This window comes from Lygodium microphyllum, chromosome 7, assembly GCF_053477565.2.
Source record: "Lygodium microphyllum isolate KBCC chromosome 7, Lygodium_microphyllum_v1.1.10, whole genome shotgun sequence".
Taxonomy (NCBI): Eukaryota; Viridiplantae; Streptophyta; class Polypodiopsida; order Schizaeales; family Lygodiaceae; genus Lygodium; species Lygodium microphyllum.
Genome location: NC_141141.1, coordinates 156,462,974 through 156,478,292, shown reverse-complemented (window position 1 = coordinate 156,478,292; position 15,319 = coordinate 156,462,974). Strand labels below are relative to the sequence as shown.

General features: G+C 43.9%; 1 protein-coding gene across 1 annotated transcript in view; it reads right to left on the bottom strand.

The window, feature by feature from the left end:
• The window catches only part of LOC148034121 (DDT domain-containing protein PTM-like), a 38,029-nt gene extending 29,123 nt beyond the window's left edge, over positions 1-8,906 (bottom strand). The window contains exons 1-3 of the mRNA XM_087682141.1: positions 8,524-8,906; positions 7,428-8,431; positions 6,659-7,336 (exon numbers count right to left, since the gene is read on the bottom strand). Of these exons, the coding sequence (XP_087538267.1) occupies positions 6,659-7,336; positions 7,428-8,413 (1,664 nt within the window). The 5' untranslated portion in view covers positions 8,414-8,431; positions 8,524-8,906. The remainder of the gene's footprint in view (positions 1-6,658; positions 7,337-7,427; positions 8,432-8,523) is intronic.
• Positions 8,907-15,319: the final 6,413 nt, after the last annotated feature.

Sequence of the window (15,319 nt, the reverse complement as noted above, 5' to 3'; positions counted from 1 at the left end):
AATAAGATTAAAGACCTGCTGGTCATTTTGGGCAACACAAGAAGTTGGAATAGCGAAAGGACTTGGAAGAATCCCATTGTACATCAACTTCTTCTTCAATTAAGTTAAATAAATACCGAAAGGGATGCCAGTTCTGGAGCCAACAGGGTGTCCAACGTCCAAGATTATATGGTAAAGTGTACTTTTCAGTTTTGTGAATTTGTTAATTGCTGTAAATAGTGCTTAATCAGGTTATTTACCACCCTATCCAAGGAGGAAGATTGGTTACATGCACGCCTTGCTATCCAAAAACTAATGGATTGGCACTACCAAGATGGCCTTGCATTTGAATATTTTGCCCCATGGGCATGAGTGCTTTTGTTCGTCACCAACATTTGGTGCATTCTAAGCCTAGAATGACTCTTCTTTGGAAGCCTCTTGCTGCCCGAAAGCTCTAGAAGATGACATCTTTTTCTTGCCCTTGTCCTTTAGGAAGTTCAAAAAGCACATAAATTGAGCATCCTTAGCTAATTGGGCAAAGCTATCAACTGCTATCCTTAACCGAGCCTTAAATTGGTCATCATATTCTTCATCTTGTTGCTATTCATCAACATTTTGTGACCTTGATGGACCCATTTCTGGCTCAATTTCCACATTTTCAACTTGTTGCTCAAACTGTGCGCCTTGTCCAAGATTAATGTTCCCCCTTTAGTATATGCATTTTCAAACTGAAAGGCATTGTCACTACTTCATCCCATCTCACTATATGACTTGAGCCATTATATGATAACATGCAAGAAGTGGATTTGTTGCATGCAAGCCACAATAAATTGAGAATGAGCTCTCTCTCGAATCAATTGCAAATTTCTTGCCTTCAACTACTACACCGAGTACAGGGTCTTCAATAATTAGGAATGGATCTGAGGTGGCTGTGGAGACTTGAATCCTGGATTTCCACAATAAATTAAGGTTTCAAAAGCAATTTCTTCAATTGCTCTTCACCCCATGCTGAAAGCAGCTGAGCATTGTTGAGGGATTGCTGGAAGATGCTGCCACCACCCCCAAGACCAACCAAAAATCTATCACCTATTGCCAAAAAGGCTGGAAATGTAGTCGCCTAGCCCTAGGTGATGTTGCCAGCAGCTATGCACATCCTCAATATTGTTGCCTAGCCTTGGACTACCTTGGCTTAGCTCAAATTGCGATGACAACCTCTTTCCTGTCTCTCCCAACCTCCAGCTTCAAAATGGCTAGAATGACCCTCAGCCAACCCCAACAATCCTCTCTCAGCCTTGTATGGGCCTCTTTTGCCACTTGGCAGCTTTCTAATTGCATTTTCCAGTAATAATTGACTAATTGATTTTCAAAGCTTAAATTCATAGTTGTCTCCGTACATAGTATAGTACGATCTATACGGTATGTATTAGTACGATTTCATAAAAAAGTAGGGTACTTTTGGCCACACCCCCCCCCAATCTCCTTTCTTTCCAGTATCAACTTTCCACAGACACACACACAAATTATGCCATGAAGCATCATCTTAATAAACCACGAACGTGTTAGAGATTTAGTCATCCCCTGGATTGCCATTCTCAAGCTACAATAGATACAATCTATTCTCTCGAGCACAATTACACATATCCTGTCCGATTTTGGGTAATTTCCAATGGTCACAAAGTGCGGGCACCTTTCCTTGGGCAAGGGCAATGCCTCATGGCAATACAGCAACAGATCGCCATTTTCTCACATTTATGGCAGCCAATCAGCTGTTGATCAGCCAGTTTTGCTAGCCACCTTGATTAGTTTATTGAGTTATTTCATGCTATTTATGGCCACTAGGCAAGCAGCCCACTTCACTTGTCATTCAAGTGGTGGAGAGAGAGCGGCTCGAGGAGATACTTCGACAGCCCATTTGTATATCTGCCTTCTTCATTTCAACATTTATTGACTGCAAATTTCCGCATCCTTCCATCTCTTTTCTCTCTTCCTCTTCTCTCGTGTTCATTGTCTTTCAATTTTGTCCATATGCTGCACTCTAACAAAATGATACAAGCATTGTAAGAGATACTTTGTTCTTCCACAAATCATGGATAGTTATATGTCATGTGATCTGCTCATCAACTCAATAATGCTATAACAACAATGTTTTACCACATTACAATACACCAATTAATGTTCCCCATTGCTTGGATATCGAAGATGTTTCGTTTTGCTTATTGAATCTTGAAAGGACACAAGAGTGCCCTTTTGGGTACATGATCATGTTAAAGATTTAGTCACCCCCCGGGACACAGGCAGAGTATAGTTACTGTCAGGCAAATTTACACATTTCATAGATCAAGTCCAACAATTTCATGCAGCCACCAACTCATTCACAAATTCACAACAATTCTAAGCAATCCAACAAGTCATAGGCTAAGTACGCCAAGCAAGATGCCATATGTCATGCTGCACATTACACAACATTTTTCTAATTATTTTATTATTTTCTACTGTAGTCGTCCACTTTTTGGCTGGCTGACCTGGTATTTTACTGTCTCTTTCTCTCTCCCTCTTCTCTGTGTTCATTTTCATCAATTCGGTCAGAATTGAAGGGCTGATTGATTGTGGGCAAACCTGAAAAGGAGATTTCAGCACAACAAAAGGCTGTGATTTCAGCGCTTAAGGGTGAGCCAGAGGGCTGCGCATCTCAAAACAAGGCTGACACAAGCAGAAAAGCGCAAAAAAGGACAAAGTTATTGATTTTTTGCAGGTTTTTATTGTTCATGGCGGAGAAAAGATTGCAAACCACTGCAATCTTGAGTTTTAATAACCTTCGACAATTGAAACAAGTGCAATAGACCGGAGGAGCGTTTTGGAGTCAAAGGGGGCTAAAAAGGGGCTGCCCTTGTTTTTCTGTAGGGTACTCACATGACAATGTCTTCTGAGCTCAACATGAAATTTCCAAGTGTTATGCACCATACAGTCCACATGTTACTAGCTCTTCCTCAAGATCAGAAGCTCAATGGGAAAAATTGTCGTATCTAGCAAGTAATGATGCTTGCGATCTTGGAATCCTATGATTTGGAGAAGCTCATGACCAAGGCCATAGACCACTAACCTGCCTCCGATCATTCCCACTTCGGTTTTGTAGGTGGAGAGAGATCCTCGACAAAGATATACTCAACAACCCACTATACATATCTTAATTTCAGCATTTGTTCACTGCAAATTTCTGCATTCTACTATGTCTTTCTCTCTCCCTGTCCTCTCTATGTTCATTTTCTTTCAGTCCAATCATACGCTTCCACATATGATCTCAAAGGATATTGACAGAGGTGGCTGATGAGAAAAATTGTCTCATCTACTCCTTAAGACTATTTTTGAACTTCATGTTTGATAATTTTTTCGGGCTAATAAGTAACTAACATTGAAAATGCAAAAAGAAATTCTGGATCTTACTTTGAACTCGCATTCCAAAGCACACTCAAAAGAGCTTATCTATCTATCAAAAGATAAGAGGGAGGAAGTATGAATACCTCTCCCATTTCATAAGCAAGTCTACCCAGCGATCACTACAAGAGCAATCAACTAAGACATTTCTCAGCAAGTCTACCCAGCGATCACTACAAGAGCAATCAACTAAGACATTTCTCAGCAAGTCCCACTTTGCGATGCAACCAACTAAGAGTCCCAATGCAATATGCATTCCAAAGCATACTCAAGAGCTTGGAACATCTATCTATCAAAAGATAAGAGTATGAACATTCAACACCTCTTCTATTACATAAGCAAGTCTATCAAATGATCACTACAAGAGCAATCACAAATAGCATGTCAAAAGATGACGTACCAGCAAGAACAGGGTTTGCGAGGAGGAACACGGAGTGAACTCGGCAAACATGGAGAAGAGAAAAAAAGAGAGAAGAAACTCTGATGAATGGAATGATGAAGACCTGAATCATGGAGTGAATGTGATACAAGGGAACGAGGGTGCCATAGCACAAGGAAGATAATGAAGACAGCCACGAACCATGAACCGCAATGTCCTCGTGAAGGGATGTGAGGGTAGTAGAGAGGTAGAGAGAAGAGGTGACGGACTGAATGAATCAATCGTAAGGAATAAATGAGAGAGTGGTCTATAAATAGGCACAGTCAATCTAGGATGGCGCCCCTTTTTGGGGCTGCAAACCCTAAACGCAAAACGCAAAACGCAAAAATGCAAAAACACAAACTGCAAGAGAAGGGTGAAGGGTTTCTCAACACCCCCTCTCAGGCCCAAAAAGGGGAAGAAGAGAAGAGTGAGGTGACATGCTGAAGAATGCTCATACAGCAGGTGCCACTTCGACAGTGTCCCTCGTGGGGAAATTATTCACTTGCCCAAGTGCCCTAGTACAAAGATGATGAAAACATGCAATGCATAGGAGGAATGTCAGACTTTGTGTGGTGCCAAGAACCATAAGGATATACCCATACTCGATCACGGGAGGTGGCTCCATGCTGACCAAGGGATGAAGAAGATCCACCCTGTAAACTGAGAACACTACCTGAAAGGAGACCTTTGAAGATGGTCAAGAGACTGGATGAGCTGTAGAACCCGAAACTCAACCTCAAAAGAGAAGCCACTAAGTCGGTGCTGAAGACCCAAGGGCCTTGATCAAGGTAGATCCTCTAGATCCTAGGTATGAGTAGAGGAAATGACTGCTCAAAGTAGAGCCACTCCTCGAAAGTGAAAGGTGGTGGTGTATGAGGAACTTCATGGCACATAGGATCCCTCTCTGGATTTGAAGGAGTACAAGTAGTAGCCCCCTTTGAAGCCGAAGAAGAACTGAAAGCCCCCTCTATGGGCAAAGTAAAAAAATCCCCCTTTAAATCCCAGTTTGAGAGAGAAAGGAAATCCAACCACTCATGGCTCACGGACTCCGAAGCATTTGATGACAAAGGAAGTGCTGCCAGTCGTGCCGAAAAAGGTATCTGAGGCTCGGAAGCAGACGCCGAAAAGCACCCAAAAATAGCCTCTCGAACCTGAGTAAAAGAGAGTGGAGAAGATGAAGACTCAAGATGAGCCAAGGGTGGGAAGCAGTCATGGGCTCTCAAGAGAGTGGACTGTGGAGGAGATGTGGGCCGTGAAAACCATTGTACCCGAAAGTGGATGGGAAAAACCTCCGCGCAGTGAGGTGGTCTCCAGGAGGGCTTATCGCCTCGTAAGGTCTTAGAGCCTCCGTGTGCTCGAAAGGACTTAGTGCGCGTCAGTTGCGGCTTATTGCCTTGAGCATAATACTCTGATAGCCGATGCAAAACGATCTCTGTGGCCCAGAAAAGAGAGGTGGTGCAAGCAGTGCCTGGTGGAAGACGCATATACTCTAGTGGAATGGGGAGCAAAGGTCGATGTCAACAGTCTTCACTGGGATGACTGTTCGTGCAATAGGAACACCCAATAGAAGGGCAATCTGTTGCAATAGGAACACCCAATAGAAGGGCAATCTGTCGGGAAAGACACCATGGTACTAGTCTGGTAAACAGGATAAGGGAGGGTGGGAGGGAGGGAGAAAAAGGATATCTCCCAATGCGCAATGAAAATGATAAATCAAATGTTCATACCAAACCTGGCACTAGTCTTTGTCTTCTCTAATGAGAAGAGAGAAAGACTAAAAACGCAGGTTACAAGAGAGAGAAAGACTGAAAAACATAAGAAAAACCAGCATCAGCAATTAGCATACTAAAATCAACTCCGAACAGTGTGTGATAGGCTGAGAACAAGCGCCAGACTATTGTAAACAGCAATGGCCAGCTTGGACCGCGATGTCGTCTACGTCCAGAGTGTGGATAGCAAGCTGAAAAAAAACTTGAAATCTACAAAAACGAGATTGTTTTCTGAATGGAGAGTGATCAACAACAGTCACTTTGCTGTAAATAGCTACAAACTGCAGGTGGAAGGCTGGAAACAGATGTCAGACTGTAGATGACAGCAAGGGACAGCTGAGACTGCGATGTCCTTCGCAAAAGGGGTGTGGACAGCAAGCTGAAAACATCTGAAACCTGCAAAAACGAGAAGGTGGTGTAGTAGAAGAAGAAGAAGAGAAGTGGATGCCGAACCCGCCCCTAGTCTTTGCCGTCACTAGAGTGGAGGATCTTTGCCGTTGTTTGAGCAGATCTAGCTCTGATACCATGTCAAAAGATGACGTACCAGCGAGACAATAGGGTTTGCGGGGAGGAACACGGAGTGAACTCGACAAACATGGAAAAGAGAAGAGAAGAGAGAAGAAACTCTGATGAATGGAATGATGAAGACCTAAATCATGGCATGCATGTGATACAAGGCAACAAGGGTATCGTAGCACAAGAAAGATGATGAAGATAGCCACGAACCACGAACTGCAAGGTCCTCCTAAAGGGGTGTGAGAATAGTGGAGAGGCTGGAGAGAAGAGGTGACGGACTAAATGAATCAACCGTAAGGAATGAATGAGAGAGTGGCCTATAAATAGCCACAGTCAATTTAGGATGGCGCCCCTTTTTGGGGCTGCAAACCCTAAACCCCTACACAACTCAAACAGCCTAAGTTTGCTTTGTTACAATTCAGGTATTCATCCAAAGAGCACTTAGCACAAACCATTACCTAGCATGTTAGCAAAATAAATCAAAAGGCAAATTTCAAAATGTCAAGCAACAAGATAAACTTCAAAATATCTTGATACTCACACCAAAAGATGACTGCATGTTGACATAAATGTCCGGCCATATGGATCAACACCAAGCACTCGGGCCCCACTCAGACCTTCCACACACTTGCATTGTTCTCCCCCAACTTTCTCTACAATGCATTCTGGGCAAAACCAGTCACCTGGAGGCAAAGAGGATTTCGATATGCCCACACATCTACTGTGATAGGCAGCAGGACAACCATCACAGCAGATCAAGTTCCCATTCATTCCGCAAAGCACACATTCATCACTATTCCAGTCTTCCTGTTTTGGTTCCTGACCAAATTTAGTTTCGCTACCAAGAGAAACATTTGAAGCAAGCCTGCTGCTTGCTAACGACCCCTCACCTTCTGTCACTGCATGATTCTCCACTGCCACCAAAACCTTGGGGACCTCTGTGCCCTTCACTGCTGGCTTTCTTCGATCTTTCTCCCTTGTCCATTCAAGCTCTCGGGCATCCAGTACTGCCCGAATCTCGTCTGTCTCCATAACCTGATCACAAAGGAACCCTAATACAGCAAGTTTCACCTTCACTGGTACCTGATAATACTCAGAATCCAGTAATCCAAGTAAAGGCAGCCGCTCTCCGTAGAGTTTACTGAACCCATGTGTGGTTAGAAAGACCATTAGGAAAGAGGGCCATGTGACTAAGTCCAGAAGACTCCAATCTGGCTGCCTGGAGCACCACGCAAACAAGACCATCATTTCATGACACAAAGTGTTCTCACCAATCATTAACAGTGATGCAGATTTATAGAACTGCATACCTTAAACACTTCTTGGCCTCTCTTGACCCCTCTTTTGAGAGTCTCTGGAGGTGTCTCCTTAATGCTTGCAGAAGGCTAACATGTACTGAGTCTATAAGGTTATTCGGAATGTCAGCAGCTAGAGCAGTCACAAAGTCGTCCAGGCAAAAAGGGCTTAAGAACAGGACCCGACTAAAGGACCTTAAAAAACTGTAAACAGAGAACGCCTCTGCAACCAAATCTTCTTGTAAAGGAATATTCCCTGATGAAGGGGGCAAGGGTATGAGATCAGGAAGAATGATCTCTTTGGACCCTTTAGAATGAGATACTCTCACGCTTTCAACATCAGAACCTTCAGAAGAATCTGACTCCTCATCCTCAGAGCTCAATGCTTCATAGTCACTACTCTCCATACTTCCAGAACCTGATTCCTCACCATCAAACTCTTCAAAACGCTTTTGGCCTCTCCTGGGCCTCTCACCAGGTGGCTTGAATTTTGAAGATATGTTTTTTGTATCTTCAGCTGCATCCCGTTTTCTCCTTTTGCTGTTTTTCCTTAAAGTTTGATCATCTACCTGCTCTTTTCCGCAGTCCCCATTGGCAGATTCCTCCTTCACAAAATCATTCTTGGCCACAGCTGCTGGTCTCCTTCGACTTTTGGAACTCAACCCTTCGCACGGTTCGCCATTGCTTGCTTCCTGAGCTTCAGGTTCACACTTCTGACGCTTTGATCCTGGTCCCTTCGTCCCACTACTGGGAGGCCGTCCTCTCTTTTTTTGGGGGGGGCCATCCACATCGTCGAGATTATCAACTAATATGCCCGTAAGTTCATGCAACTCCAAATCCTCTTTGTCTCCATCCTCGTATACGACTTTGTAAAACCCTTTGCTGCGATTGTAGGAAACCACTGTACCAGAGAAATACCCGTGCCCTTTGAAAAGCTTTTCAACCTTGCGGCCTATAAAAGAACCCTCGGCATTGTCCGCTTGTTTCTTTCTATTGCCCATACCACGCTGGGGGGAATGCTGTGAATGCATCAAGAGCAAGAACCCCGGATTGAACTAAAAATACGACAGAGACGACACGAAACAGGTAATAAGATCGTGCGTTTGCATACCTGTACGGAAAGCCAGCCGGCTGCAGAAGAGCGGGATCCCAATCTGAATCCTCGCAATGGCCTGCCAAACGCAGCGGAGACTTGACGTGAGGCGAACTGGCACTCTGAGTCGATGCAGGGGTGGACACGAAAAGGAAAGAACTGTGCGTTCTGAGTCCAGTTAGGGTTTTGCAACAAAAAGAAAGAATCCTGAGGAACAGAGAGGCGCACTAGGGTTTGTTGCACAGAGAAGGAAGGAAGGAGGGAAGGAGACGGAGAGGCGAGATGAGACGGCGGGGGAGGAGGAGAGGGGGAGGAATAAAAGCAAAGAGACAAAGAGGAAAGGGAGAACCCAATAGAGAAGTATATGAGTGTAAGGGGCTTTTTTAGTGTTCGGAAGCTCCCCTCTCTCCTCCTCTCTTTGATGAAAGGGGGGGGGGGGGGTGTTTGTTGCTCTGCCCCCCCCCCCCCCAACGAAATGTCTCGCATGGAACGAGGGAGAAATGATCCTCCTCAATTCAAACATTCCCCCGTTTTATACCTCTCATCCTCCTTCAACATCATTGACCTTCCATGCACTCAGCTTCATACGTCATGATTCCTCCTCCTCCATGAATCCATTGGGCTCTTCACCAACTATTGTTCATCTAAAAGCTTTTTTCACCTTGGGACCATTCTAGGTTTTTGATGGCTTTTCCACGAGATTACAATCGAATGGAACAATCTCAAACTCCCCAATTTTTCAATGCATACTTTTATCCCGAATCTTCAAATTTGCCTAATAATGGATCTCCATCTTTCCCTAATACTAACACAAACAAGTTTAAGGAGCCTTCCCTCTTAGAATATTCTTTTTTGAAAGGGTATGACTTTGCCAATTTTGGGTAGTGCCACCTAACCTTGTAAACATGCATGCATCCCTTTCATAACAACAATTTGTGTTCATGCAGAACAATCCAAGACTTCAAAGCAAGGTTTTCACAAAACATTCTTTTTTCGAAAGTGGTCCTCTTTTGAAGGATCATAGTTGCAAAACCATCTCATTAGCATCAAAACCCCAAGTCTCACTCCCACAATTGGAATACTATCCTTCTTAAACCCACCTAGTAACTTAACCAACAATACCAAATATCCTGTAGAGTTGAGTACAAACCATATGCAGGAATCAAGCTCATGTATCATTCCACCATTTCCAACCTAGAGCATCAGGTTGAAAGCCACTACCATGAACCATCTAAGGATAGAAGTTAAATCCTTTGAACATTTGCTTACGCTAATAAAATTTACAAGAACAATAGCCAACATGTTGTGAGTTGGTTGGTCGTGAGCTCTGTATTATTCTTCCACGTTGTTATGCCTGACCATGTTGTTCATGTAAGGCATTGGCTCTTACTAACATAGATAATGATGTAATAAAGAAAGCAAGTGCATAAAGAAGGCTTGCAAGAGAAGCCAAGCTATTTTTGCTATAGGAACAAAGTAACTTGAGGCTAAATCAAGCTTGCTAGGTTACATTTATGAACAAAAGGCCTATTCACGCAAATATGAAAGAGATCAATGAGAGAAATACATTCTTTGTGAGACTTTCAAAGCTCCGTAGTCATGGGTTCTTGATTTTTTAGTGTATTCTTTTCAAGTCTTTTACTTGAGTTGCCTCATAGTTGAGGTATGGCAAGCCAAATATACATTTTCAAATGTGATTTCTTATAGCCCACATCATATTTTTTTGCATATACTATATATGATTTATTGTTTTATCGCTCTTTTGTCTTGCTCATATCATTCTCCGTGGTTTATCATCAACTTTACCTCTTCATGATGCATCTATGGTAAACAATTGTTGTCTCAAGTGCATATTGTGTCGCCTCTTTAAATGCTCTTTTTTGTTTCATTAGCACCAAGTTTCTTCCTCCCTTGTGGCTATTCGTAGTGGATTCATATTTAATCACATGGTTGATGGTTTCAACTTGTGTGTGGTCATAAAATGGTTCTCTTATTGAGGCGTTTCAAAGGCAAACTCATTGCTAGCAAAGACCTATCAACCTAGGATGGATTTCAATTTTGATGTAACAATGAGCTACACTTATGAGAAGGCTGTTTATTATTTTCTTCTTTTATGATAAACATAAAAGTATAGCATGCAACTCTATTTGGGGTTTATCATTTGGAACAAGAGATTGCTTGTTGCTTGTAAAGATATAGGAAGGAATTCACTTTATGGTGTTATTTTGAGACACATGTTTGGAGATAGTGCAAAGATGGCGCCAATGTTATTTGAAGACATAAGATGTCATTTGCATCTTCACCTATCTCATTCAAGCATCCAAGCTTGGAGAAACCATGGTTGGTTAAGAAAAGCCTAATCTTTTATGTTCCAAAGTAGACAATGCATTCTCTAGTAATGGGAGAGGATGGAATAGTATCTTGGCTTTTCTCTATAGCAACATCTACATTTGGAGCAAAATCATGGCATGTGGATTGCTATCTTAATTCATATCAAGTTGGGATTCTTCTCTTCTATTTCCTTTTGGCAATGGAACTCCCTAATTAGTGTTGATTAGGGTCTGTAAGTCTAGTATTTTCTCTATCTATAAGATTCAAAAGTGACTTTTCACTACAAGGAATTGGGCAATTAGCGATGCCGATTAGCGACGGCGGATATCGGCGTCGCTATTGGCGTCACTATTTGCGTCGCTATTTGTGACGCAAATAGCGACGCCAATTGCGGCGTTGCAACGCAAATAGTGACGCCAATAGCGACGCCGCAGGAAAAAAAAACGCGGCCGAAACCCGAGCGCCGTTTTCATTTCTTTTGCTTCGACTTTTGAGAGCGAGAACGAGGGAGAGAGCGAAGGCTTTGTGAGAGAAGAAGAGGAAGAAGACTTGCCGCCGCCGTTGTTCACGAAGGAGAGGAGGAGCCCTCATTGCAAAGAGAAGCCGCCCCACGCTCGCCATATCTCATTGGTGAGTCTCCCTCTCTCTTTCTTTTGCTTGTTGAAGGTTTAAATCGTTCTTTTTTGCTTATTTAGGAGAGGAAATGAAAGAGAAGGAGAGGGAGAGAGAGAGAGAGGGAGAGAAAGAGAGGGAGAGGGAGAGGGAGAGGGAGAGGAAGAGAAAGAGAGGGAGAGTGCATTCTCTCTCTCTCTCTCTCTCCCTTTTGCTTGTTTAATCTTTAAATCACTTTCTTTTTTGCTTGTTTAGGAGAGGAAACAAGAGAGTAAGAGAGAAAGAGAGGGAGAGGGAGAGAAAGAGAAAGAGAAAGAGAAAGAGAGGGAGAGGGAGAGGGAGAGGGAGAGGGAGGGGGAGGAAATGAGAGAGAGAGAGAGAGAGAGAGAAAGAGAGGGAGAAGGAGGGAGAGTGCATTCTCTCTCTCCCTCTCCCTTTTGCTTGTTTAATGTTTAAATCACTTTATTTTTTGATTGTTTAGGAGAGGAAATGAGAGAGAAAGAGAGCGAGAGGGAGAGGGAGGGGAAGGAAATGAGAGAGGGATAGAAAGAGAAAGAGAGGGAGAGTGCATTGTATCTCTCCCTCTTCCTTTTGCTTGGAGGATGTTTAAATCACTTTATTTTTTGCTTGTTTAGGAAATGAGAGAGAAAGAGAGATAGAGAGGGAGAGGGAGAAAAAGAGAAAGAGAGGGAGAGGGAGAGGGAGGGGAAGGAAATGAGAGAGGGAGAGAAAGAGAACGAGAGGGAGAGGGAGAGGGTGAGAGAGAGTGTGTGCATTCACTCTCTCACGATGGGTTTGGTTGTTTGTTGTTTGAATCACTTTCTTTTTTGCTTGTTTAGGAGAGAGGGAGAGGGAGGCGAAGGAAATGAGAGAGTAAGAGAGAAAGAGAGGGAGAGGGAGAGGGAGAGGGAGAGGGAGAGGGAGAGAAAGAGAAAGAGAAAGAGAAAGAGAGGGAGAGGGAGAGGGAGAGGGAGAGGGAGGAAATGAGAGAGGGAGAGAAAGAGAAAGAGAGGGAGAAGGAGGGAGAGTGCATTCTCTCTCTCCCTCTCCCTTTTGCTTGTTTAATGTTTAAATCACTTTATGTTTTGCTTGTTTAGGAGAGGAAATGAGAGAGAAAGAGAGCGAGAGGGAGAGGGAGGGGAAGGAAATGAGAGAGGGATAGAAAGAGAAAGAGAGGGAGAGTGCATTGTATCTCTCCCTCTCCCTTTTGCTTGGAGAATGTTTAAATCACTTTATTTTTTGCTTGTTTAGGAAATGAGAGAGAAAGAGAGATAGAGAGGGAGAAAAAAGAAAGAGAGGGAGAGGGAGAGGGAGAGGGAGAGGGAGGGGAAGGAAATGAGAGAGGGAGAGAAAGAGAACGAGAGGGAGAGGGAGAGGGTGAGAGAAAGAGAGAAAGAGAGGGAGAGGGAGAGAGAGGGAGAGGGAGGGGAAGGAAATTTAAGATAATAGACTTATTGATAATGGTATGCAATGTGCTTTGCCATGGGCCACGTACATTGGTAACTCTTTAAGATGGCTTAAAAATGGTCAATTCCTTCATAATGTCCAAGTAGGGGATCTAATTGTAATATGCATAATTCATTGTTTTTGTATTAACTTTATAGGCATGCCAAATTAGAAATCATGCCAACTAGTCAACGGAAGGACTAAAAGAAAATGATACCCTAGCTAATGGTCATTAAGATACTTCATCAAAATGAACCCAAAAGTATTGTTATAGAAGAAGAAACCCTTAAATTGAGTATAGGATAATTTCTCTCAGGTCTTATGACTATGAGTAGAATTGATTGAAATAAATTTTATTACTATAGTTATTAAATTTCATAGATGGCGTGCATTAATTTTAAAATGGATTACTTATACTCAAAGCCGAGATATAACAAATAGCTTGACAACGTGGCATGTGCAGAATAGGTCCACGGATGGAGTTCAACGAATATCAGCGGATTCGCGCGCATGAAGCCACATTGACTCTACCTTCCTAGGCTTTGTGCGAGAGCCAAGGAATCTTCGGCTCGGTCTCGCCATGGATGGTGTGAACCCATTCGGTCTACGCTCGACTTCTTACAGTGTGTGGCCTATAGTGCTTGTCAACTACAACATCCCTCCATGGCTTTCTACGAAGAAATGACATCTCATCCTTAGCTTGCTCGTCCCGAGCCGCTACAAAGTAAAAAATATGGACGTGTATCTTCGTCCATTAGTCGATGAGCTTAAGATTTTGTGGGAGGAGGGGGTCACAGTGCAAGAGATGAGCAAGCGCGATGGTCGATGGTCAGCCAACATTCGAGCCATTCTCATGTGGACGATGCATGACTTTTCGGGATTGGGAGAGTGCTCAGGTGAGCAGACCTTTGTTCTCGCTGGTAATATCTATATTTTATTTCATTCAATCAAGTATTCACTAGGTCGTGAATCACCTTACAGGTCTGGTTACCTCAGGTTATCATGCATGTCCATTGTGTGGGCCACAACTAGACTCCCGAAGGTCACGAACCATGAAGAAGATGGTATATCAAGGACACGCCGCTTTCTTGCCAGAGGATCATGAACTCAGGGAAGGTTTTCTTGGACGACCTCCAGCACGTATGAACGCTGCAAGCTGGTATGAGCTAAAAATGGTAAACCCGGAATCACATCCAAATGAAATGCGACGGTTCTCAGTTTTCTACAAGTTGCCATATTGGACCCACTTACAGGTCAACCACTTGTTGGATCCCATGCATATTTTCAAAAATGTGGGCAGCTTGCTATGGGACCACATCACAGGAAAGAGAGACACTATAGGGTCACGAATGGATTTAAAGGAGGTAGGTAAGATGGAGGCGCTTTGGCCGCACTCGAGTGCTGAAGGGGGAGTGCAGCTTCCTCGCGCTCCCTGGGTTTTGTCTACCAAAGAAGAGCTCATTGTGAAGCAAGTAATCAAGTCTATCCGCACTCCGACGGGTATGATGCGTTCTCTCAGGTCCGCATTTTCTAAAGATGACCAAATGTCTAGGCTAAAATCCCATGATTGGCATAAGATATGTCAAGTTTGTGAATAGAATGGATTTTAATTAGCGTGGATATTTTGAAATTTGAAAAGTGACCATTATTCATAATGCTTTCTCATTTGTGGCAGTTTGTCCTACCGATCGCGATGAGGAGTTTCAGGACATGATGGCACGCATGTCTCCAGATCAGCTCGCGAGATTCAGAGAGATGGCAGATCAGGAGCTGTCTCGTTCTTCGTCAGGGCGCTCTGCTAGATCAGCTTCAGCGTGATCAGATGCTTCAGCTTCGAGCAGACGATCTCGACGCTCGCGACTTGGGCCAGAGGGAGGGACTGCAACTGCAGAAGAATCAGGGGGGTGCTGCTGTGGAGACACAGACGTGGTGTCTCCGTCTCGTCATTCAGCTGAAGCTGCGTCACCTCTAGGATTTGTCACACCTGTGGGGACGTCCACTCCAGTTACTCCGGCTTTTGCGCAGCCGTCGGCAGATGGCACTCCTTTTGGTGGCACCCCCTTTGGTGGCACCCCTTTGAGTGGCACTCCGGGAGAGGGTACCCCCGTCGGTACACCGGATGTACAGGGGTCTCCTGAATATGCCCAGGAGCGTGGATAGAGATGGGAGAGGGCCCATCTTAGGCAGACTCCTAGGGGCTATGGATACCTAGTGGATAGTAGGTCAGGAGCCATCATCATGAATGATGAGGGGAGGAGGGTGATGGCTCGCATGAGGGAGTTGTGCCAACAAGTTTTTCGGCACAACGTCCTGGATCATTGGAGGAATATACCGGAGGGGAACAAGGGCTATATAGTAGCATCCTTGCACGAGGAGTTCCCGGTGCCAGCCGCAGTAGATAGATTCTCTACGGGCTGGATGATGG